Genomic DNA, 22539 nt, shown 5'->3' on the forward strand with positions numbered 1-22539 from the left:
CATGGAGCCGTTGCTGCGAGCGATCAGATGGCTTCAACCTCCACAGTAAGAGGGTGAGCGTCCTGGCTTACGCGGATGACCTGGGCCTGACTGCGGATGACCCAGAGAACCTCCAATGTATGCTAGATGCCACCAGTCGAGCTTCCGATTGGATGGGGCTCCGCTTCAATGCAAAGAAGTGCGCATCTCTCCACATCGAAGGCAGCAAAAGGGACTCGGTGTAGACGACAGGGTTCCAGATCCAGGGCGAGCTCATCATCCCCCTGGCAGAGGGGCAGGCGTACCGGCACCTCGGCACACCGATGGGTTTCCATGTCCGGCAGACACCCGAGGACACCATCCAGGAGATCTTGCAGGATGCCGCCAAGATCAACGCCTCCCTGCTAGCACCGTGGCAGAAGATAAATGCCTTGAACACCTTCCTGATCCCCCGCATCTTGTTCGTTCTAAGGGGCTCCGCCGTGGTGAAGGTACCCCTCAACAAGGCAGACAAGATCATCTGGCAGCTCCTCTGTCACCTTTGTAACCTCAGACATGGATTTCCTTCAGCCTGTCAGCGAGGCTGTAAACATGGGCGCGGGGCAGACACTGTGCTGGTCTTGCTGGCCCGATTTTCTCCCACAAAGCATCCATGCTGTTTTTTTTTTAGATTCATCAGCTGCATCCAACACAGTTAGCACAGAGTTTTGTGGGCAGGAGTTAGGTCATCATTAGCAGGGGACACTGAACTACTCATAAGTGTGTCCAATCCTTCGTAGCAAAGGGGAGTTTGAAGCAGTTGCTCTCCTACCCTGGGGCCCTCTTGGGGAATCCTGCAGAGATCTCTGCCTTCACCCTTCCTATTTCATGGGAATCTATGGCTTTGAGAGCTAGTGCCGAGTCGCAGGCTGCAGGGTACTCAGCATCGTGACATCCTGCTCATGTCAGACCCAGCCAGTGCTGGGGCAGTAATTAGCCAGGGACGGTACAAAGCTGGGGCATTGGTGCAAGCGAGTGGTTTATGGCCCTCACTCTAGAGGAATGGGGGGACGTGTGGGTTGTGGGAAAGAGTTATTGAGGCAGAGTCATACCTGCATCTGTGACCCCAGAACTCGTTTCCCTTGGCCCATCATAGCCCCCTCGATAGCTACCCTTCCTGGCAGGTTTCAGAGTCTGCCTCCTTTCAGGGGCATTTGGGGCAGAGCAGGGTTAGGGCTTGGGGTGCCAGAGTGTGGTTCAGACGTATCAAATGTACTGCCTCCCTCCCTATCCCACGATACCGCAACCCATGGCAGTGTGCCAGGACAGGGAGCAGCAGGGCAAGGAGATCAGCTTCATCAGCACGGAGGTGGTTCTTAGGCAGTGGATCCCAGCAGTTCCTTAGGACAGCTGCTCCCCTCCTCTGGCGGGAGGTATTGACAGCCTCCACCAGCAATGGATTATTTTGTCCATGGGTGAGGTTTCTCACCCGTCGCCCTAGCATGGACTTGGCCACAAGGCCTTGGCCCAAACCTGGAGGTTCCCTTGGAAGTTAGAACCACCTTTGCCTCTACGCTGGCCCTGGCATCATGGCCCCTCCCCAGCCTGCCCATTCCTCCTCCTGACCAGAGAGAGCAGAGACATAATGCAGAGCAATTCATCTTGGACACCTGCAAACTCCAAAACACAGCTACTCACCACAAGGGAGAAAGCTGAGCCAGTACTGCTAAAGGAGACCAATGGATGGCAAAAAGAAAAGGAGTACTTGTGGCACCTTAGAGACTAACCAATTTATTTGAGCATGAGCTTTCGTGAGCTACAGCTCACTTCATCAGATGCATACCGTGGAAACTGCAGCAGACTTTATATACACACAGAGAATATGAAACAATACCTCCTCCCACCCCACTGTCCTGCTGGTAATAGCTTATCTAAAGTGATCATCAAGTTGGGCCATGGATAGCAGTGGACAACAAAATGGCCATGTGTTGGCAATACAGTATGTACAGCCAATAGTTAAGAGCTGTGTCTGTGGAGAAGCGTCACATCATAGAGCAGGGGAGTAATAGTTCTTCTATGAGGAATCTTTCCACTGAGTCCAATAAACATTGGCTCCGGCTGTAAACGGTTCTGGTGCAATTGCATTGGGAATATTCGGTTCCTTTCTTAGCTCTCATGAAGCATAAGAACTGAGAGTTTATTGTTATCATGGTTCTGTGCATCTCTCTGGCCGATCTGGTGAAGGCCTTACTCACAACTTGACGGCATTTCTCTATCTGGGCGTCCATCTATAATGTGGTAACTTTGGAACACCACATCCAATCAATGCCAAAATTTCAGAGAATGTTCTAGGCATAACTGGGCAGAATCCAACTGATCTGGGGGGAAATCAGAAAAACAAAAGGGGGGGGAAATGGGGCCCCTGCCATCTGATTAGCATAGTCACAGCTACAAACACCTCTGCAATTGTCTATAGATAAACTAATGGCACCAATTGACACCTTCCAGCATAACAATATTCCGAATAGAGTTTCATCCTCCTAGTAGCATTTATTACATTAATACTCTGAATGATTTATCACCCAGGTTGGGGAGCAAAGGGTGAATGCACACAGCCCCTGGCCTAGGCAGGGAGGGAGAATGAAGGACCTCAGTGTGGGCGGGAGAGGAGGGAATGAGGAGACACACAGACTAGGATTGCCAGGTGTCCAGTTTTTGACCAGAAAGTCCAGTCAAACAGGAACCTGTACAGATGTACTGACCGGACACCAAAAGTCTGGTTACTGTTGTGTGTGTGGGGAGGAGAAGATGTGAGTCATCAACCCGCACCAGCCCCTGCTCAGCCGGGACCACCTCCTACCTGCATCTCATGGGCAGGGAGGCTCCATGTCAGTGGCTGCAGTTCCCATCCCAGCCCCAGAGCAGAGGGAGGCCAGCTGGTGGTGGGAGAGAGGTGGAGACAGGGAGCAACAAAGAAGGAGGAGAGGGGAGAGCAGCAAGTGTCAGGGGAGGGGTGGAGAGGACCGAGCTGGGGGCAGGGCCTCAGGGGAAGAGGCTGGGAGGGGGGAGGTTCCAGCACTCGTGCTGCAGTGTCCAGTTTTCAGAAATTAGAAAGTTGGCAACCCTAGATCCCCAGGCAAGAGGAATGTTGGGGGGAGTTGCGGGGCGGGGATACAAGGAGCCCTGGTATATGCAATGGGCTCAGCTACACAAGCTATGAAATGTGAGACCCCTGACTTAATAAAACAATAATATCAATAATAATCATTACCAGAAAGAAACTGGAATTCAAAACCTAGTAAGGCTAATAGCAAGGAGCACAAACTCTGGCAGGTGAAGTGTTAAAGTGAAATAAGGAAGAATAAGAAATAACAATAAGAAAGAATTTAAGAAGCAACTTGCTAAAGATGCAAAAACTAACTGTAAGAATTTTTTAAGTACATCAGAAGCAGGAAGCCTGCCAGACAGACAGTGGGGGCACTAGACAACAAAGGTGCTAAAGGAGCACTTAGGGAAGGGAAGGCCATTGCTGAGAAACTAAATTAATTATTTGCATCAGTCTTCACTGCAGAGGATGTGGGGGAGGTCCCCACATCAAAGCTATTCTCTTCCGGTGACAAATCCCAAGTATTTTCCTACATTGATGTGCCAATAGAGGAGGTTTTAGAACAAATTGATAAATTAAACAGTAATAAGTCACCAGGACCAGATGATATTCACTCAAGAGTTCTGAAGGAATTCAGATATGAAATTGCAAAACTACTACGTGTTGTATGTAAGCTATTACTGAAACTATACTCTGTACCAGATGACTGGAGGATAGCTAATGTAACACCGATTTTTAAAAAGGGCTCTAGATATGATCCTGGCAATTATAGACCAATGACCCTAAATTCAGTACCTGGCAAATCGGTTGAAATTATAGAAAAGAACAGAATGATCAGACACATAGATGAACCTATTGTTGGGGAAGCATCAGCACAGCTTTTATAAAAGGAAGTCATGCCTCACCAGTCTAGTCAATTTCTTTCAGAGGGTCAACAAGCATGTGGACAAGGGTGTTTCAGATGATATAGAGTGGTTGAATTCTCATGGATCAGTAATGGATTAAAAGATAGGAAACAAAGAGTAGGAATAAATGGTTAGTTTTCACAATGGAGAGAGGTAAACAATGGGGTCCTCCAAAAATCTGAACTGGGACCTGTGCTGTTCATTAATGACCTGGAAAAGCAGGTGAATATTGAAGTGACAAAGTCTGCAGATGATACAGAATTATTCAAGATAGTTAAATCCAAAGCTGACCATGAAGAGTTACAAAGAGATCTCACTAAATAATACATACAAAATGATGGGGTTTAAATTAGCTGTTACCACTCAAGGAAGAGATCTTGGAGTCACCATGAATAGTTCTCTGAAAACTTCAGCTCAATGCGCAGCGGCAGTCAAAAAAGCTAACAGAATGTTAGGAACCGTTAGGAAAGTGATAGATAATAAGACAGAAAATATCATAATGCCACTATATAAATCCATGACACGCCCACATCTGGAATACTTCATACGGGTCTAATTGCCCCATCTCAAAAAGGTTCAGAGAAGGGCAACAAACATGATCAAGGGGATGGAATGGCTTCCATACAAGGAGAGACTAAAAAGATTAGGGCTGTTGAGCTTAGAAAAGAGATGATTAAGAGGGATATGCTAAAGATCTGTAAAATCATGAATGGTGTAGAAAAAAAGTGTTATTTACCTTTTCCCACAATACAAGAACCAGGGGTCACCCAATGAAATTAATAGGCAGCAGGTTTAATAAAAACAAAAGGAAATATTTTTCATACAATGCAACGATTAACCTTTGCAACTCGTTGCCAGGGCATGTTGTGATGGCCAAAAGTATAACTGAGTTCAAAAAAGAGTTAGATAAGTTCATGGTGGATATCAATGGCTGTCAGCTAAGATGGTCAAGGGATGAAACCCCATGCTCTAGTGTTCCTGAACTTCGAAATGCCAGAAGCTGGGACTGGATGGCAGGGATGGATCACTCAATAATTGCCCTATTCTGTTCATTCTCTCTGAAGCATTGGCACTGGCCATTGTCAGAAGACAAGATACTGGGCTAGATGGACCACAGGTCTGACCCAGTGTGGCTGTTCTTATTCCTGTGTCAATAAACTAATTCAAAGGAAGCCTGGGGAGAGGTGTGAGGACACATATGAGTTCAGAGTAGAGTGAGAGGAGAGCACTGTGCTATGTTCACAGCACACACACGGAGAAGTTAGATAGAAACATAAATACTCTCGCTGGAAGGTTGCACCATAACACTATTTTGTTACATTGAATTCAGATAACACAAAAGACCCAAAAATAGAAACAAAGGCTGCTCCCTAAAACAGAGGCACAACTCTCCCCAGCTTACCCTAGGCTGGCTGCAAACTGACTCCAGTTTCACAGGTCCCTGCTAAGTCCCCTGCCTACTAGCAGGACGAGGAAATCCCCATTGAATTTAACAAGATAGATCACAATTTTTACACAGCTGTCATTACACCACACTGTGCAGCATGTTTAGTATGGCTTCTGAGGAGCTGGAAGCCAGGGTGGAATCAGGGCCTGCAGGTGATCCTGGGACCTGCTCGGTGAGCTGCAGCTCAACACCCTGATCAACCAGACTCCCTGACTGACTGAGAGGCATCACCTCATGTGCTTTTAAACCCAGCCTCAGCACTAGGTCAGTGGCTGTTCAATGCTTATTTCCCCTAGCTGTGATTGCTCCTGTACCTTCCTTGTTCCTGTCCTGTTCCCTTGCCTGATCCTTGGCCTGACTCCTGGTTCCTGACTCTGGCTTTGACTTCCTCCTGTCCCAGTCACCAGGTGTCATAAATATAAAGGGAAGGGTAACCACCTTTCTGTATATAGTGCTGTAAAATCCCTCCTGGCCAGAGGCAAAGTCCTTTTACCTGTAAAGGGTGAAGAAACTCAGGTAACCTGGCTGGCACCTGACCCAAAATGACCAATGAGGGGACAAGATACTTTCAAATCTGGAGGGGGGGAAAGGCTTTTGTCTGTCTGTGTGATACCTTTGCCGGGAACAGATCAAGGATGCAAGCCCTCCAACTCCTGGAAAGTTAGTAAGTAATCTAGCTAGAAAATGTGTTAGGTTTCTTCGTTTTGGCTTGTGAAAGTTGCTGTGCTGGAGGAAATGTGTATTCCTGGTTCTGTGTCTTTTTGTAACTTAAGGTTTTGCCTACAGGGATTCTCTATTTTTTTAATCTGACTGCCCGTAAGATTATCTTCCATTCTGATTTTACAGAGTTGTTCTCTTATCTTTTTTTGTTCTTCTAATAAAGTTCTGTTTTTTTAGGAATCTGATTGGATTTTTTGGGTCTTAAAAATCCAAGGCTGGTTTTTGCTCATCTTGTTTATTCTCAAGCCTCCCCAGGAAAGGGGGAGTAAGGGCTTGGGGGGATATTTTGGGGAAATAGGAACTCCAAGTGGTCCTTTCCCTGTTCTTTGTCTAAATCGCTTGGTGATGGTAGCATACTGTTCCTGGACAAGGCGAAATTTTGTACCTTGGGAAAGTTTTTAACCTAAGCTGGTAAAAATAAGCTTAGGGGGTCTTTCATGCGGGTCCCCACATCTGTACCCTAGAGTTCAGAGTGGGGAGGGAACCTGACTCCAGGCCTGACCGCCCACTCCCTGGTTTGTGACAGTAGGAGTCCAGTATCAGAGGGAGAGCAGACCCTACCCACTTGTAGACTCTGTCATACTTTCCCACAGGATAGAAAGCTTTCCATTCTTTTCTGTGTTTTTCCATTCTTCTCAGTGGCTGAGAGCTACAGGCTAGGATTTAATTTCTTGAAAGATTTCAATATGCTTAGAATGGACTCTGTCCCCCACAGCGCTCCTTCGCATTCTTCCATTTAAAGGCCCTTCCCTGGCAGCACTCTGTTCTGTGTGGTCACTGATGGCATGGGAGTCGTCTCTGACTGAAGTTCTGGTATATTGCATCATGTAAATATTTTATAAGATTAACAGTAACAGAAGAACAGTGCAATTAACAGCCACATGCAAGCTGGGCAGACCTTACAAGGGTGCCCATTAAAACCACAGACCTAATCTAAAGGGAACAACTGAGTCTGAGAGTGCTCAGCCCAAACTCTCCCACCAAAATCTCGCGCGCTCTGACAAGAGGCAACCCAGTCCTAAACTAGCCTACAGGTCTCCTTCACCCTAGGGAAGTGAAGTCCTGATATGTTCCTGAAGAAAAAACTAGCAGAGAATAGGAACAACTAGGAACTTGTCTGCTCATGTTATCAACACACTCCTCAAATGTAGAAAATAGCTACAACAGAAACACCACAGGTTTGAGCCAAACATCACTGATACCCATAGGAGTTTTTCCACTGACTTTAATTAACTTTGGGTCAGACCCTACGTGAACATCAATAAGATTGTTTTGAGAAGTCGTTACAGCTCAGGGACAGGAAAATGTAAGTGTAATTATTTTTAACATACTTTAGAAAAAATGGAAAGTACATTATTCCTAAACACCCAAGTCACGCAAAGCCAAGGTCAAAGTGATCAGTAATCTGCCTCTGTTGGCTATTATGAGAGATACCAGAACCGAAAGGGCGTTATCCAGGGTCCTAACGAAAGAAAGCAACACGAAGAGTTTGGTATCAAGCACAAAGTTGGGAGGAACAGCCCTCAGCTCAGCTCAGAATCTGTAGAGTGCATTTGGAAAACGATCACTTTGGCAAATCTTATTTCTGCCTGAGTCTTATATTAATTATCTTCTTTTATCAGGGCTAGCAGTGAGTGTCTGGTCTAGTCATCTCCTCCAGGCTGAGCTGTGAGGTCATGCGACTGCACTGCTTCAATAAACAGGAATATGCAGATTTCAAAAGTTCTTGCATTTTTTGAAGGGAAAAGTGGAATTGAATTTGCTGGCTTTTCCTGTGCTCCCAAAGAAACCCTCTCCCACCCATCAGAACTCTCTGTACGCTGCTACCAGCAGGACTTTCCTCTGATCAGCTTTCCCTTCCCATTCTGTGCGAAGCTTGCAACACTGCTGCTGCTTGTGCTGTCGTTGTTCTATAGATCAACAGAAAACTTCAGCCTACAGGGCTGTCAAGCCAGCCCCCCCATTCTGTGTGAAGCTTACAGCTTCATGGAGTTACGACAAACTCCCTCAACATGTTTTAGGTAGTAAATTGAGATAATAGAATCATAGAATATCAGGGTTGGAAGGGACCTCAGGAGGTCATCTAGTCCAATCCCCTGCTCAAAGCAGGACCAATCCTCAACTAAATCATCCCAGCCAGGGCTTTGTCAAGCCTGACCTTAAAAACCTGGACAAATAAAAGGGCTCGTAGGTAGAAAGAAGAGGGTTAGAATTAGGGTAGGTGCTATTCATGGCAGCTAGCGAGTGGAGTGTCTTGGCGCTTTCTGCTGGGAGTGGTATTTTAAATTATATTGATCAATGCTTTATAAACAAATACAATATGTACAAATTATTACATTTGCACGGGACACTAAAATAAGAATTGCAGTTAAGATATGAGAAATATAGCTATTTTATAGTTTACACATCATATACTAGGCAAGCAGGGAGAAACAAAGTGAAATCCATTTATTCATGGCTGAATATCAGTGACACCATAACACAATTTTCTGAAGCCTTTGCAAGCCATCGCTAACTTCAAACGCTCAACAGCTAACTTTGCAATGACCTTGCTGCACACCATCCATCATCTCCTTGCCGGTTGTCCTCTACTATGTTGCTTCACCATTCCTTCAATAATAACTTTCTTAAAATTATTTCCAGCTTTATGCCTAATATGACTAAAGTATGTAAGTTTGCATCTTTTGATTTCTGACATCAGGAGCTGCTTCTCTCCAGTAATATTTCCAACATAGGCATTGGTCTTTTCTTCCATCCAGGAAATATGCAAGAGTCTTCACCAGCACCATATTTCAAAAGCTTCAATTTTCTTTTTGCCAGCAGCACTAACTTCTGGTGATTCACATCCATAAATAGCTATGGAAAAAACTAGGCTTTGCATCAGTCACACCTTCACATATTATAAGATGCCACAGTTTCCCCACATTTGTTAAGGAAGGTCACAGCTGAGTGAGCAATCCCTAGTCTTCTGATTTCCTTCAAACAGCCTCCTTGGCTGGAGATATATGATCCCAGATAATTAGATTCATCTACTGCTGCTACAGTTAATTGTGATGTCCACTTGCACCCTGTTAAACGAAGCAGAATAGAAGTTAGCTAAGTGCTTAGATATGATGTGAGGCCCTGCAGTAAACATTGTTTACGCCAGCTGACAGCAGTGAGAATTGCACTGATGTTTGACAATTGCTTTTGCTAAACTCTCATACAGAACTGAGCAGTGACCTTCATTTTTCCAAACTCGAGGCTTCTGGGGAGCACCCCCTACAGTGGGGGGAGGGACATAGTGGGGGTCCTCCATACCCTGAACCAGGCAGCCCCTCCACACTGTACTGGGGGCATCCCATACACCACCACCTTTGCACTGGGCAGCCCCTCCCTGCTGTACTAGGGGCACCCAAACACCCCCATCCCCTGCACTGGGGCCACCCCTTTCCCCTATAATGGGGGCACCCCAACACCTCCATCCCCTGCACCAGGCAATCCCTCCCCCCATAATGGGAGTGTGACATTCTGTACCTCGGGGAAACACCCTGCACCCCCTTGTTCATCTTTATAAAATGGTTCTGTGGTATCCATGCAAAAGTTTGTCATGTTGGATGTCTTCGGAAGGCTCATGGTGCACTGAGCATTGCTGTTATAGTAATGTTATAGGTTGTAATTTCATGTATATAGGTATGAGGCTGAAACTGCCTCCACATGGCTTAAAACAAGCACAGGCAAAACTCTCCAGAAGCAGAGGGGCAGTTCACATCTCATCAGGGCATGTATGTGTGGGGGGAGGGATAGCTCAGTGGTTTGAGCATTGGCCTGCTAAACCCAGGGTTGTGAGTTCAATCCTTGAGGGGGCCATTTAGGGATCTGGGGCAAAAACTGGGGATTGGTCCTGCTTTGAGCAGGGGGTTGGACGAGATGACCTCCAGAGGTCTCTTCCAACCCTGATATTCTATGATTCTATGAAACCCAGCTCAGCCTCACAGGAACAAAGGCCAAGGTAGCAACAAAGGATCTGTTGGACTCTCAAGTGAGTCACCCCCCTTCCCTTGGTCAGTTTAGGACTACAATGAGGTAATGCTCACATGACTCAGAAAGGGTTAGGGGGCAAAGCAAAGAGGGAAGAAAGAACATGATAAAAGGGAGAGACGTTTTCCATGCTCTCTCTCTTCCACCTGCATCTACAGACACCACCACCAAGCAACTGAAGCGCTGATCAAAGGGGAGAGCCTGGCTGAAGGGCAACCAGCCAGCCTGTGGTGAGAAGCATCTAAATTTGTAAGGGCACTAAAAGTATTAAGATCAGCTTAGAATGCGTTTTGCTTTTATTTCATTTGACCAAATCAGACTTGTGTTTTGACTTAAAATCTATCTTTTGGAGTTAATAAATCTGTCTGTTTATTCTACCTGAAGCAGTGTGTTTGGTTTGAAGTGTGTCAGAGACTCCCCTTGGGATAACAAGCCTAGAACGTATCAATTTCTTTGTTAAATTGACGAACTCATATAAGCTTGCAGCATCCAGAGGGGATCACTGACCATGGCAAGATGGAGGTTCCTAGGGTTGAGTCTGGTACCAGAGATATTGGCTAGTGTCATTCAGTTGCACGATCCAAGCAGCGGCTGGCCAAAAGTGCTCATCCACATACCTGGGAGCAGCTTACATGCCAGAGGCTGTGCGTGAGCAGCCCGGGAGTGGGGGCTCTCACAGCACAGCAGGGTAAGGCTGGCTCCCAGAGTGGAGGACTGGAGAGACCTAGCAGATCACTCATAACACCAGGGGAACTTCACAGGGGGCACCCCAACACCCCCTGCACCGGGCAGCCCCTCCCCGCTATACGAGGGGGCACCCCATACACTGCTACCCCTGCCTCGCAGCAGCCCCCCCCTTGGAGGCAGCCGTAGCCCCGCCCCTAGAGATTAGCAGCGTTGGCCCCGCCCCTGGAGACGCTGGTTCTGGCCCGCGTTCCGTATGATCCTCTGCGGCCCCCGTCAGGGGCGGGGCACCACAGGCCGCACGGCGGCCGCTCGTCCTGGAGCCGGAAGCGGGGAGGTGTTGGGATGGCGGCCGCGCCGGGCCCCGCCCCTGGAGACGCGTCCGCCGCGTTGCCCCCGCCCCTGGAGACGCGGCGCGGCCGGGCCGGGGCCATGAAGCTGACGCGCAAGGCGGTGCTGGCCCGCGCCAAGGCCGCCGAGCTGGACAACGTCCGCAAGCTCAACTGCTGGTGAGGGGCCGGGCGGCTCGGCCCCGCTGTGGGGAGCGGGGTAACTCGGGAAGGGGCCCATGGGATGGGGACAATAGACTGAGCGGGGGGTGGGGTACCAGGCTGCGGGAGGGCCCGGGCCCGGGCCCGAGGGCCGTTCGTTGCCCCTCGTGGTGTGTTGGCTGACCCTGAAGCCAGCGGACTCCATTAGGTGGGTGTCTCTGGCTGGTTACTGTGGGGCATTGGAGAGGCCCCGCAGCAACCCCAGCCCCCCACGCGCGCTCTCTGCCGGGGTGCGGGTGATTCGGTGTCCTGACCAAATGGGGTCTCATTCAGAACCCGCGCTTGCCAGTGCTGTCAAACCCCTCCCATGCACCAGCCAGCCTCTCTCCCCAGGGCGACCTTGCACCCAAGAGGCTAACATTTACCCGGCAATGTTTATAAAACATGTTGAAGATAAACATGTGTAATACAATCGGTATTATGGGAATGATCATGCTTGCTTGGCTGGCTACCAGTAGTTACTGAGCCCAGTTTGGCATTTATTTCCTCATAGGGTACAGACCCAGGAGGATATACACATTTCGTTCGCTCACACTGGCATTCTTATTTATCTTCAATAGAATAGTTCAATAAATGCATCATACTCTTCTGTCACCATAGATTATATATATTCAGTCTTAAGCTTGAGTATGTCATTGCTTGCGAGTAAAAGAATTGTGGTCTAGGAATTTTTGGGGTGAAGTTCAGTGACCTGTGTTATACAGGAGGTCAGAGTAGCGGATCACACTGGTCACTTCTGGCCTTGGAATTAGGAAGATGTGAATTAAAAAAAATTCCATAGCAATGTTAGCCATGTTCCCATGCTGTCTAAAGAGACACACAACGGTCAGTCTAGGGAAACTGTTGCTTACCAGTGCCGGATGAGCAAAAGCTCAAATCAAATATGTGAAATGAAAGGATTTACTGTCACTGAAACTAACTGCTGTTCTGTAATTAAATAATCCTGGGTGCATTGACCGCCTGGTAAGTTAAAACAGAGGATGAGGTGTGTGTTGCTTATTTTTGTTTAAATTCAACCAATGACAGAAAAATTAATCTTTAGCAAAATGTGAGCAGGGCAGTGAAAATTCTCCTCTGGCTCTACTAGACCAATTGCATCCTATTCTGTACTGTGGAGAGAGTGCATGTGTTCTCCTGAAAGTGCAGAATTACATATGAGGGCAGGTCTTATTTGGGACAATCATAGTTTGTCAGACTCTCAAATCTGAGACCCAGATTTTCCTTGGACAAATTGCCTTTGAGGTTTTTTAAATGTATTAAATTCCCAGCATAACAGCACAGTGAGTAATCAAGAAATGCTACCTTTGGCTGACAATGTGGCTGAATCAACATTGCTGAGAGAATTAAACCTTAACTTTAAATTTTCCTGACTTTGGGTATTTAATACAATTTTTAAAGATTAAGAGTTAAACATGGAGTTTTGCATTTAGAATTCTTGGGTTTCTATGTCTGTATTTAGTGTTGCCTTAGCTGGTGCAATTATCCCACACATGAAATGAAACTCATACTCGGTTCAATGCATGCTGCCCAGTTGTTATTGTATGTGGGGGAGGAGGGGAAAAGTGCCTCCTACATTGATCTCCTAACAGTAATTAAACACAGTCCCCACTGAACTCTGGCCAGCTGCTGAGGATAGGACCAAATCATGATGAATGCAGCTTGGTCCTATCCACATCAGCTGATCAAACTGTATTACAAAATGATCTACAGAAAACAGTTTAAACATGGCTGTATGGTCAGAGCAGGCAGGGTTCACACTTGCTGACATGACAGATGGTTCTGAATTGTCTTAGCAGTTGAGAAGGAGTGCATTTACCTTCCAGCCACGTGGTATGCTCATAAGGAGATGGAGTATCTACTGAGTGTGGGAAATCATAGTTTTATTGCTTCCACTTTCCCCTGTAGTCTCAGCTGCATAAAACTGTCATGCCCCATTTGGGCTGTTGCAGAATCTTTAATTAGTGCCTTATGGAAGAAAGCACCATTTGAGCTTACATCCTATGTGGTTGAAGGGCAGTTGGGGTGGCAAAGGTTCCTTAAGGGTCAGAGTTGGGAGGAGGGACAGGACATGCTCTGATACCTGGCAACCCCTGTCGCTCAAAAAAATGAAAAGACACTTCTGAGAATCCAGTTCTTTAAGATAACGTAGATTTTTAAAAACACACTATTGACCTCAGCCATGGCTTTTTCCATACATTGCATCTTTTCACTCGGTGTAAGTCCTCTTTTTAAAATATTTCTAAATTAATTCTCTGCTTTCTTGTCACTATTCAAAGTGGTTTATTTTTCTCTTGCAGGGGCAGCTGCCTCACAGATGTAAGTACTATTCTTGCAATTCTTAAAATCAGCCTTTTCCAGGACCCCTTTCCCAAACAAATATCTAACGTTTCCCTAAAGCCAGGTATGATTAAGACACGTTCCTTGAGATCTAGGCCCCTTTTGTTGGCAGTTAGTCCCAACGGTAGAGCACTGGCCATTGATACAGTGCATAGCAAATTGCTGCCTCACTTGGGAATAGAGGGAGCCAAGTATCCCTTTGGAGTGCTTGGGAGTAAGAAAGCTCGCTAGTCTTACACCTCTCTGCGGCTGTGAGATCTTGGGGACTGATTTAGGGTACATCTACACTGCAGCTGGGAGCATGCTTCCTAGCATGGGTAGACACACATGTGTTAGCTCTGCTTGAGCTAGCTCACTAAAAATAGCAGTGTGGCCACAGTGACTCAAGCTAGCAGCCCGAGTACAAACCCATCCAATGTGCTGGGTTGCCTTTGGGTGGCTAGCCCAGGCCAGCAGAGCCACATTGCTATTTTTAGCATGCTAGCTTGAGCAGAGCTAGTGCGTGTCTGTCTACAGGAGAACCTCCCACCTGACATACTCTGAGGGTACAGATCCTCTTCTTAGTTGGGAAGGTCATGTGTGAGGAGAGCTGAGCCCTTTGTATGTGTATTGGTTGGGGATCTTACAGCACCAAAAGTGTACCAGTACAGTGAGCACTTGTCACATGTTCTGAGCATTTGGAGGAGAGGAACAGAACCAGGTCTTATTTTCCATGCACAATGAGTGTCTGATTATCTGTGTTTCTGGGCATGGTGGAAGAAAATGGAATAGATACTGGCTACACTGTGCTTGGGGACTGAAAAAGGGGAGTGGCTGGGTCCAGGAAACTCCCCCTGTGTACAGTCAGGTTAGACTGACATTGACTTAGCCCCACTAACGTGCTAGTTGATTTGATATTCTAATGGGTTTATCTGAATAAGCACCTGATTATAGACAGATATCTTTAGAAAAAGTACAGTTCTTTATTGCATCTTTCTCTGTCTAGATTTCAATATGCCGTGAACTACCAAACATTGAAGTGATCACATTCAGGTGGGTGTCAAACTAGCAGCCTGAGAGCAGCAGCTGATAGAACAGAGGAAATCCTGTGTCGGGCAGATGACTACAATCTAGCACTATGCTTTTGGTACTTTACTCCTTACTGACCTTGTCACCGTGCCTCTGTCTGCCTGATCTCCAGTACTGAGTCAGGCTGTGTTCCCTTGGGGGCAGAGATGCAGAGTGCATTTATTTCCAAGGCTATCTGAGTCTCTCCTGGCATTATGTAAACCTGCATTCTGTATTGGTGGGGAATGGGGGGTGTTCATTTTGGGGGAGAAATAACTCTGAGGTGCAGTGTAAAACTTCATATTCTCTGTGACGGGTTCGGTCACAGAGACCCCCTTGGACTGTCACCTGATGTGCTGAGATTACCTTTGAGCCAGTTTTCCCTGCCAACTTGGGACTTCAGAACCCTACCTTGTTGAGCCCGACACGCTAGCCTTCTGCAACACACACCCAGGTCTGGTCCACGCCCCAAAGCTGGAGACTTTAACCAAAAACTGCTTAGCAAGTCACCTATCTCCAGCACCCAGACACCCAGCTCCCAATGGGTTCTAAACCCCAAATAAATCCGTTTTATTCAGTATAAAGCTTATACAGGGTAAACTCAAATTGTCCGCCCCCTATAACACTGATAGAAAGATATGACCAGCTGTTTGCTCCCCCAGGTATTAATCACTTACTCTGGGTTAATTAATAAACAAAAATGATTTTATTAAGTATAAAAAGTAGGATTTAAGTGGTTTCAAGTAATAACAGACAGAACAAAGTAAGTCACCAAGTAAAACAAAGCAAAAACATGCAAGTCTAAGCCTAATACATTAAGAAACTGATACAAGTAATATCTCACCTTCAGAGATATTCCAATAAGCTTCTTTCACAGGCTAGACTCCTTCCTAGTCTGGGCCCAGTCCTTTTCCCGGTACAGTCCTTGTTATTTCCAGCTCTGGTGGTAACTAGGGGATTTCTCATGACTGGCAGCCACTTTTGTTCTGTTCCACCCCGTTTTATATCTTTGGCCCAAGGCAGGAATCTTTTGTCTCTCTCTGGGTTCCCACCCCTCCTAAATGAAAAAGCACCAGATTTAAGATGGAATCCAGTAGCATGTGACATGGTCACATGTCCTGTGAGACCCTAGCCATCATTCTTCCAGGGCTGGCCTGCAAGTCCCCAGGAAGGTTTGCGAGTAAACAGAGCCATTCACAACCAATTGTCCTAGTCCATGGGAGCCATCAAGATTCCAAGCCACCATTAATGGCCCACACTTTGCATAATTACAATAGGACTTCAGAGTAATACTTCATATTTCTAGCTTCAGATACAGGAATGATACATTCATACAAATAGGTTGAACACACTCAGTAGATTATAAGCTTTGTAATGATACCTTACAAGAGACCTTTTGCATAAAGCATATTCCAGTTACGTTATATTCACATTCATAAGGATATTTCCATAAACATATGGAGTGCAACGTCACATTCTCCCTTATACATAAATGCTATTCCATGTTCCTGACTGGGTTCTGTAGGTCTGCTGGCCCCACACAGTGTCATGAAACTTGTATCAGGTTGGAGAATGTTTGTGTTGAAGTTCTTCTGGATTCTTTCTTAGCTTCTTATGGCATCTTGGAATATAGATCTTGCAAACTATACTGAAAAATCTGTGAAGCTTCTAAAATCTTAACCTTAAAGCCATTTGGTTTGTGGAGCATGCAAGACCTGCTCTTGGGTGTGTATGAGGAGCATCTGCAGAAAGAGGATATAACAGCCAATAAATGGTTGTAGTGAGCAAGAGCTGTTTACAGAATTAGCAAAGAGCCAGGAATCTGCTCATCTCTGTAACCCTGAGCCCCTTTCGCTATTTAAAAAAGAAAAACCTCTTGGCATTTTAATTCAAAGTGTGTCGTTAACATTAGCTGCTTATTGTTGCTTTCCCCCTCTCCCACTGACATACCTGCCTTCTCCTGCAAAACAGGTCTCTGGCTCCTGCCAAATTAGCCCCTGCCTTTGGGTCTCAGCCATACCTTGGAGCAGTGGTGGGCAACCTGTAGCCCATGGGCCGCACGTGGCCCATCAGGGTAATTCACTGGTGGGCGGCAAGACCGTTTATTTACACTGACCATCCGCAGGCACGGCTGCCCGCAGCTCCCAGTGGCCATGGTTTGCCGTTCCCGGCCAATGGGAGCTGCGGGAAGCGGCGGCGGCCAGCATGTCCCTGTGGCCCATGCTGCTTCCTGCAGCTCCCATTGGCTGGGAACGGCAAACCATGGCCACTGGGAGCTGCGGGTGGCCATGCCTGTAGACAGTCAGTGTAAACACACTGTCTCACAGCCCACCAGTAGATTACCCTGAAGGGCCACACGGTGCCCACTACTGCTTTGGAGTGTCTGCATAGCTCCATAGCCACCCCAGTTAGTGCTTGGGTCCTGAAGCATTCCATGCATTGAAGATGCCTGCTGCCATGGCTCAGGGGAGAAGTTATAAAGAGAAATAAGAGCAGGATGAATATAGATCCTTCTTGGAAACTGCTTTTCTCTTTCCCACTGAGCTGTCCCTTGGCAGCAGGAGCCTGTGGGGCCCATCTGAGCCTCCATGCCCAGGAGTGCTGTCTCAGCAAAAATGTCTTTTCAAGACCAAGAGATGTGAGTGACAGTGCTAAAATTAAAAGAAAAATACTGGATGGAGAGGAGGGGAGGAGTTCCAGAGGCAGTGTGATGAAGTGGAGCATTCAGAAGGGCAAAGCAAGCTGGCTGTGTTTATGTAAACCTGTTTCTGCCAGCTGACTGCTGGATAGTATTTTTAGGGCCCTAAAAGTAGCACAATTGGCCTCTCTCTGGTCAGTGTTTTTTGTTACCAAATGCTATCTCAACCTATTTGTGTTTGGCAGCTGGGCACCCAGAATGCACTGCACCATCTTGGAGGAGGCTTTCAGGCTCCCACTATAGGAACGATACAGAAACTGGGACTGAAGAGCTGCAGTGTTGCAGGGGTCCTGCTTCTGCCTGAAAGTCATATTGAGGGTGGAGCTGGTAATTTTTAGGGCCAGAGACTCATTTCTGATGTCCGTGTAATCTCTGTCCAGTGTGAACAGTATCTCCAGCCTGGAGCCAATGAGTCAGTGCCAGAACCTGAGTGAGCTCTATCTGAGGAAGAACAGCATCCCGAGTCTGAACGAGCTCTTTCATCTGAAAAACCTGCCCCGGCTGAGGGTCCTGTGGTTGTCTGAGAATCCCTGTTGTGGTCCAGACCCCCACCGGTACAGAAAGACTGTGCTGCGCAACCTCCCCAACCTTCAGAAGCTTGACAACCAAGGTGGGAATCTGAGAATAGAGTCAGTGGCAGAAAGCTTCAGAAAAACCAGGGTTCTGAACTGCCCCGACCCTTAGGGAGTCTTGTTTGGGTTTGTTGGAAATTCAACGTACACACCCTAGAACAGCTGAATACTTTACGTAATAAAACTCTCTCTCTTGGCTCTTGTGTGGGCTAAGACAGCACAACAGTAACCCACTCAGCTGTGCTCTGTGCAGAATGGTGCAGGTAGATCTGCCTATGTTGTCAGCCAGTGTTTTCAAACTGTCCTATCCTTTACCCTCTCCGTACAGCAGTAGTTAACAATACCACACAGGGAATGTATGACCAATATCTTCACAGTCATTATCTCAGATACTGTGCCACCAGTTAGTTTGTTACGGGACTCTTGTTTGTTCTTGCAAAACGCAGATGCTGTAACTGGCTCTGCTCCTACTGTCAAAGAAAGTAGGACATGTCGTTCTGTTTGGTAAAAGGATTTTCTGCTGTCAAAACAAGAGCTTATGTATCCCACAGTATCTGCAGATCCTGCTGCTGGGAAAAAGGAGGAGGGCTCCAAGAGACCTCTGTGAAACCTCTCCTTTAGTATCCCTCTTTATTTGGAGGAGGTAGGGCTGCCAGAGACTTCCCCCTTAGGCTTTGCTGCAGAACAAAGTGGGATATGAGGACCGCTGATAGTTAGGGGGTATCCCTTATGTCCCTGCTCTCGTACAAGCTGACTGTACCTGCTGTCTCGTCTGTAGTTTGTTACACTACTTGTTGCAGTAATATATTCCAAATTAGAACGATGGTCTGTATTCCATGTTGACAGAATTCCCTAGAGCATCAGACTGGGCTCCTAACATGTGTTTGTATGTTTTTGGAAGCTGTGACAGAAGAAGAATTGTCACAGGCCCTGGTAGATGGGGAAGAGATCACTGCACCTCCAGCTAAGCGAAATCTGGAGAACGGCTGTCCAGAGGCCAATGAATCGAGTACCACTGAGTGCACAATGGAGCCAAAGAGTGAACATCTGAATTTCACCCTGGAGGAGACAAAGTGAGGGCTCGGTTATTAATTGTTGGGATTCCTTTGCTAAACTTGTATGTCACATGGGGGGATCCTACCAAAAATACTCCTGACAACCAACCCCAACATACCATGGGCCACAGCCGCAGCTGATCAAATCCACATAGCACCACTGAAGACAATGGAGCTATGCTGATTTTACACCAGCTGAGAACCTGGCCTTGTGCATACAGAGTAGGTCCTTCCATAGGTTGCTTCCTATTTTGCAGTACAACAGCTATGTGTGTGCGTGAAAGGGAAGGGATCTTCATATTGAATTATGGTTCTTCTCACTTATCCTTTTTAAATGTGCCACCTGTTATCCAAATGTGCGATGTAGACTCAGCTCTGTGGTCCCAGTTAGCATCACTCCTGTAGTTCCAGCACTGAGAATTGGATTCTGTCATTTCAGACAGTGCTGGGAGCAGGCTCCTTCTGGCGTTGGGTGCTCTCATTTTGTGTACTGCCTTTCTCCCCCCCCACCCCCCCACAGCAAGATTCGAGAGCAACTTGGCATGAAGCCTGTTCCCAGAGATAAATTTTCCTCCTTTTTGCCCAGGGAGACTGATGGCAGCAGGAAGAAGAGGGTGAGTGTATTTAAAGGCTAAAGTTGCTACCTTCTAATGTGTCAGGCAAGTTTAAAGAATAAATCTCTGGATCCAGAAAATGTACAACTTTATACTACCAGATTTGGGTGCACCCAAAGCTGCATAGAACTTTCCAGGTGGGAAGTGGGTGCTGGTTACGTGCCTTTGGGGTAAGTGTCTTGCAGGCTGTTTATTTGTGGCAGAAGCACTGTTGAGCTAAGTGGCTAGTTAGTCCCTGAGATCCATCCTTAGGTGTTGGGGAGCATACAGTGGAGATTAGCCTGTGAATCTATGATACTGTATTGCCTTTAATAAGAAAAGGGGTCAGGATTGATCCCATCAGATAATCATAGGTTAATCTCTACTACCAATTTAATAGCCATCTTTCCTATAGAAAATATGGTCTTGATTCTCCTCTCAGCAGCTGTGGCCAGTGTGTGGCAATGCTACTCTATGGGAGTAAGTTTCACAGAACGTGTATCTGGCCTGGATGGGACTTGGAGTGTGGCTTGGGCCCACCGCCATCACCTCAGTAAATAAAGGAAGGTCAGAATGTGGTCTAGACCAGTCTTGGTCTATTTTGTTTCTCCCCCTGCAGCCAGCTGCGGTACTTGTCCACAGAGCTGCAGGTGTCTATTCCGCAGGCCTTGGATTCGGCACCCATAGGGAGTGGCCTTCTCAGTAGAAGGGCACTGTCTTCCTATAATCAGGCAGAGGAGTAGAGAATCTAGAAGGGTGAAAAACACTATCTAGTAACCTTTGAAAACCAGCCCCTAAATGACCCATCACCTTGCTGGGTCAGAGTCCGTACATCTATAGTAGAAATAACGTCTGTCATGTCTTGACAGAACAACATCCTCAACGCTATCCTGCTGCTCATGAAAGAGCTGGACACAGAGGGCCTGGAAATCATCCACCAAACAGTGGGGAAGAGACTCCAAGCCTTACAGAAGAAGGAGCTTCTGGAAGAGCGATAGTGCCCATTGCAGAATTCTCCAAAGCAGCCACTTTCTGGGCTCACAGAAATGGAACCAGACTGGCAGCACCAGTTCTGCCCACACGCACTTCAGGCGACAGTAAAATCCTCTCTATAGCCTGCGCACTTTACCTGGGGTGGACTGGGAGCGGGCAGTACTGACCATAGGAAGAAACTAACTCTTGCAACACATGACATCCCCCTTGGCTGTGCATGCCAGGCCTGTGTTGGGAGCTGCCAAGCAAATCTTGCAGCATGCTTTCATCCCACACGACAGGTTCTATTATGCTCATAACTCACATAGCTGAATCCATGCAGTCTAACTCGGTGCTCCCCTAGGACTCACAAGGGAGTCAGAAAACAAAGGTGAGCGGGGGTAAAGCAACCGGTGAAGAAGGGAGGAGAAAGATAACTCTGCTTGTGCTGATGAAATGGAGTGGAGGAGAGACCTGCCCAGCAGCTACAAATACCATTGCTATTAGGTTTGTTCCAAGAGTGGCTTTAATCAGAGTAATGCTTGGGCAAAGCCCTATAGTTCCTTTCCTCTGCCTCTCTGGGAGTGTAGTATCGCAGCAAGCGTTTATGCCATGCTTTCCGTCTCCTCCCACTCTTGAAGGCAACTTCTGCCAATAAAGATGAGGTTTCACAAAAACAGACTTCTGAACAGACGTGCTAAAAAGAATCACTAACTCTTAAATTTTTGGTGCAGTTTTTGAAGCTCAGTGTCAAAGTGTTAGTTTATTTTCAACTCCTACCATTTCTTAGTCAGCAGCTTCTTACCCAGTCAAAGGGGTAACTCCAAATATTATCTTGTTGCAACTGAGCCTAAATTCAAGATTCCGGGTGGTAAATGACTCTCTCCTGTATGCTGAAATTTCTCTGCTTTCCATCACCACTCACTCCTTCAGTCTTCAAAGCAGCTAAGAAAAATTTACAACAAGTGCAGAGAAAGATAGCCCAGGTGGTAGCAATTGAGACAGAAACAAGCTGGGGATGTTTGCTGGGAGATCTGCTTAGATAGGAGGGTGGAACTGTTCTTTACTGACAAGACTGAACTTCTTAAAAGTGTACAGAACTGTTAAATGCTAAATAAAATGCTGTCCCTATTAGATGGAGTCTGTCAAATCATGTCTGGTGCTATTAAGGGTACTTGGAATAGAGGTGATCAAAGTGATTCTGTTAAGCATCACACTTACTAACCTCACTCTGCACCTGTGAAGGGGAGAGGATCCAGGCAGCTTCAGCTCTGCCCTATTAACTTGACTATATAAATAGCTAACCCTGTTGTTGCAAATATCGCATGCACCTATTACATCTTTATAGTGCTGAGCTGCTTTGATCCGTTCTCAGGGTTGGAGCAGAGAATCCTGCTTTAAAACCAAGTGCTGCAACTCACTCTAATTGTCTGGCTGGAAAAAAGCTGAGGCTCTTCGTCTCCTCTAACACAGAGCTCAAGGCAGCAGTTGTGTTCTTCTACATTGTGCCAGGGATGCCACCCAATGGAGTGAGGGGCTGACTTAATATAAACATATGTTCTTCCAAGTGCGATGTCAGCCCTGGTGCCACATGGGTACCCACTCTGTGGGATACACAGCGCAGGGCGCTGAATGCTGAATTGATTACAGACTAGCACAACACCTGCAGTGCGGGCTTCACTAATACCACTCTGCTCCTCAGTGCCCCTCTCCACAGCAGGGTTGGGGGTCTACATACTGCATTGTTCCACTGGCCAGACGTTACCACAGGAGATGTAGCACGGATGTCCTTCCCTGTCATTGCCAGGCCTCAGGGGAGGATTCTGGTGCCCAGCGTTGGGAGGTCCCTTGCACATGGCCCATTAACCTGGCCT

The 22539-nt window shown here is 46.9% G+C and overlaps 1 protein-coding gene across 2 annotated transcripts; it reads left to right on the top strand.

Annotated features, from left to right (window-relative positions):
• Positions 1-11121: 11121 nt before the first annotated feature.
• On the top strand, positions 11122-21799 carry CFAP410 (cilia and flagella associated protein 410). Of its 2 annotated transcripts, none has more exons than XM_084639338.1 (7): positions 11122-11349; positions 13689-13707; positions 14714-14760; positions 17854-18083; positions 18947-19118; positions 19687-19714; positions 20563-21799. In XM_084639338.1, exons 1-7 carry the CDS (start codon positions 11186-11188, stop codon positions 20689-20691), a joined length of 789 nt encoding a protein of 262 aa, XP_084495464.1. In that variant the 5' UTR covers positions 11122-11185; the 3' UTR covers positions 20692-21799. The 2 variants fall into 2 exon arrangements, with proteins under 2 accessions (XP_084495464.1, XP_084495463.1); XM_084639337.1 differs by having other exon boundaries at positions 11123-11349; positions 19621-19714.
• The last annotated feature ends 740 nt before the right edge of the window (positions 21800-22539 follow it).

This window comes from Lepidochelys olivacea, assembly GCF_965140295.1.
Source record: "Lepidochelys olivacea isolate rLepOli2 genome assembly, chromosome: 9".
Lineage (NCBI taxonomy): Eukaryota > Metazoa > Chordata > Testudines > Cheloniidae > Lepidochelys > Lepidochelys olivacea.

Excerpts from the sequence above, each read along its gene's own strand:
- CFAP410 (XM_084639337.1), top strand. The coding sequence starts at position 11,186 with ATGGCGGCCGCGCCGGGCCCCGCCCCTGGAGACGCGTCCGCCGCGTTG. Across the intron at positions 18,084-18,946 it reads TCAGAAGCTTGACAACCAAG|CTGTGACAGAAGAAGAATTG; the intron begins GTGGGAATCTGA and ends TGTTTTTGGAAG. Across the intron at positions 19,715-20,562 it reads ATGGCAGCAGGAAGAAGAGG|AACAACATCCTCAACGCTAT; the intron begins GTGAGTGTATTT and ends ATGTCTTGACAG.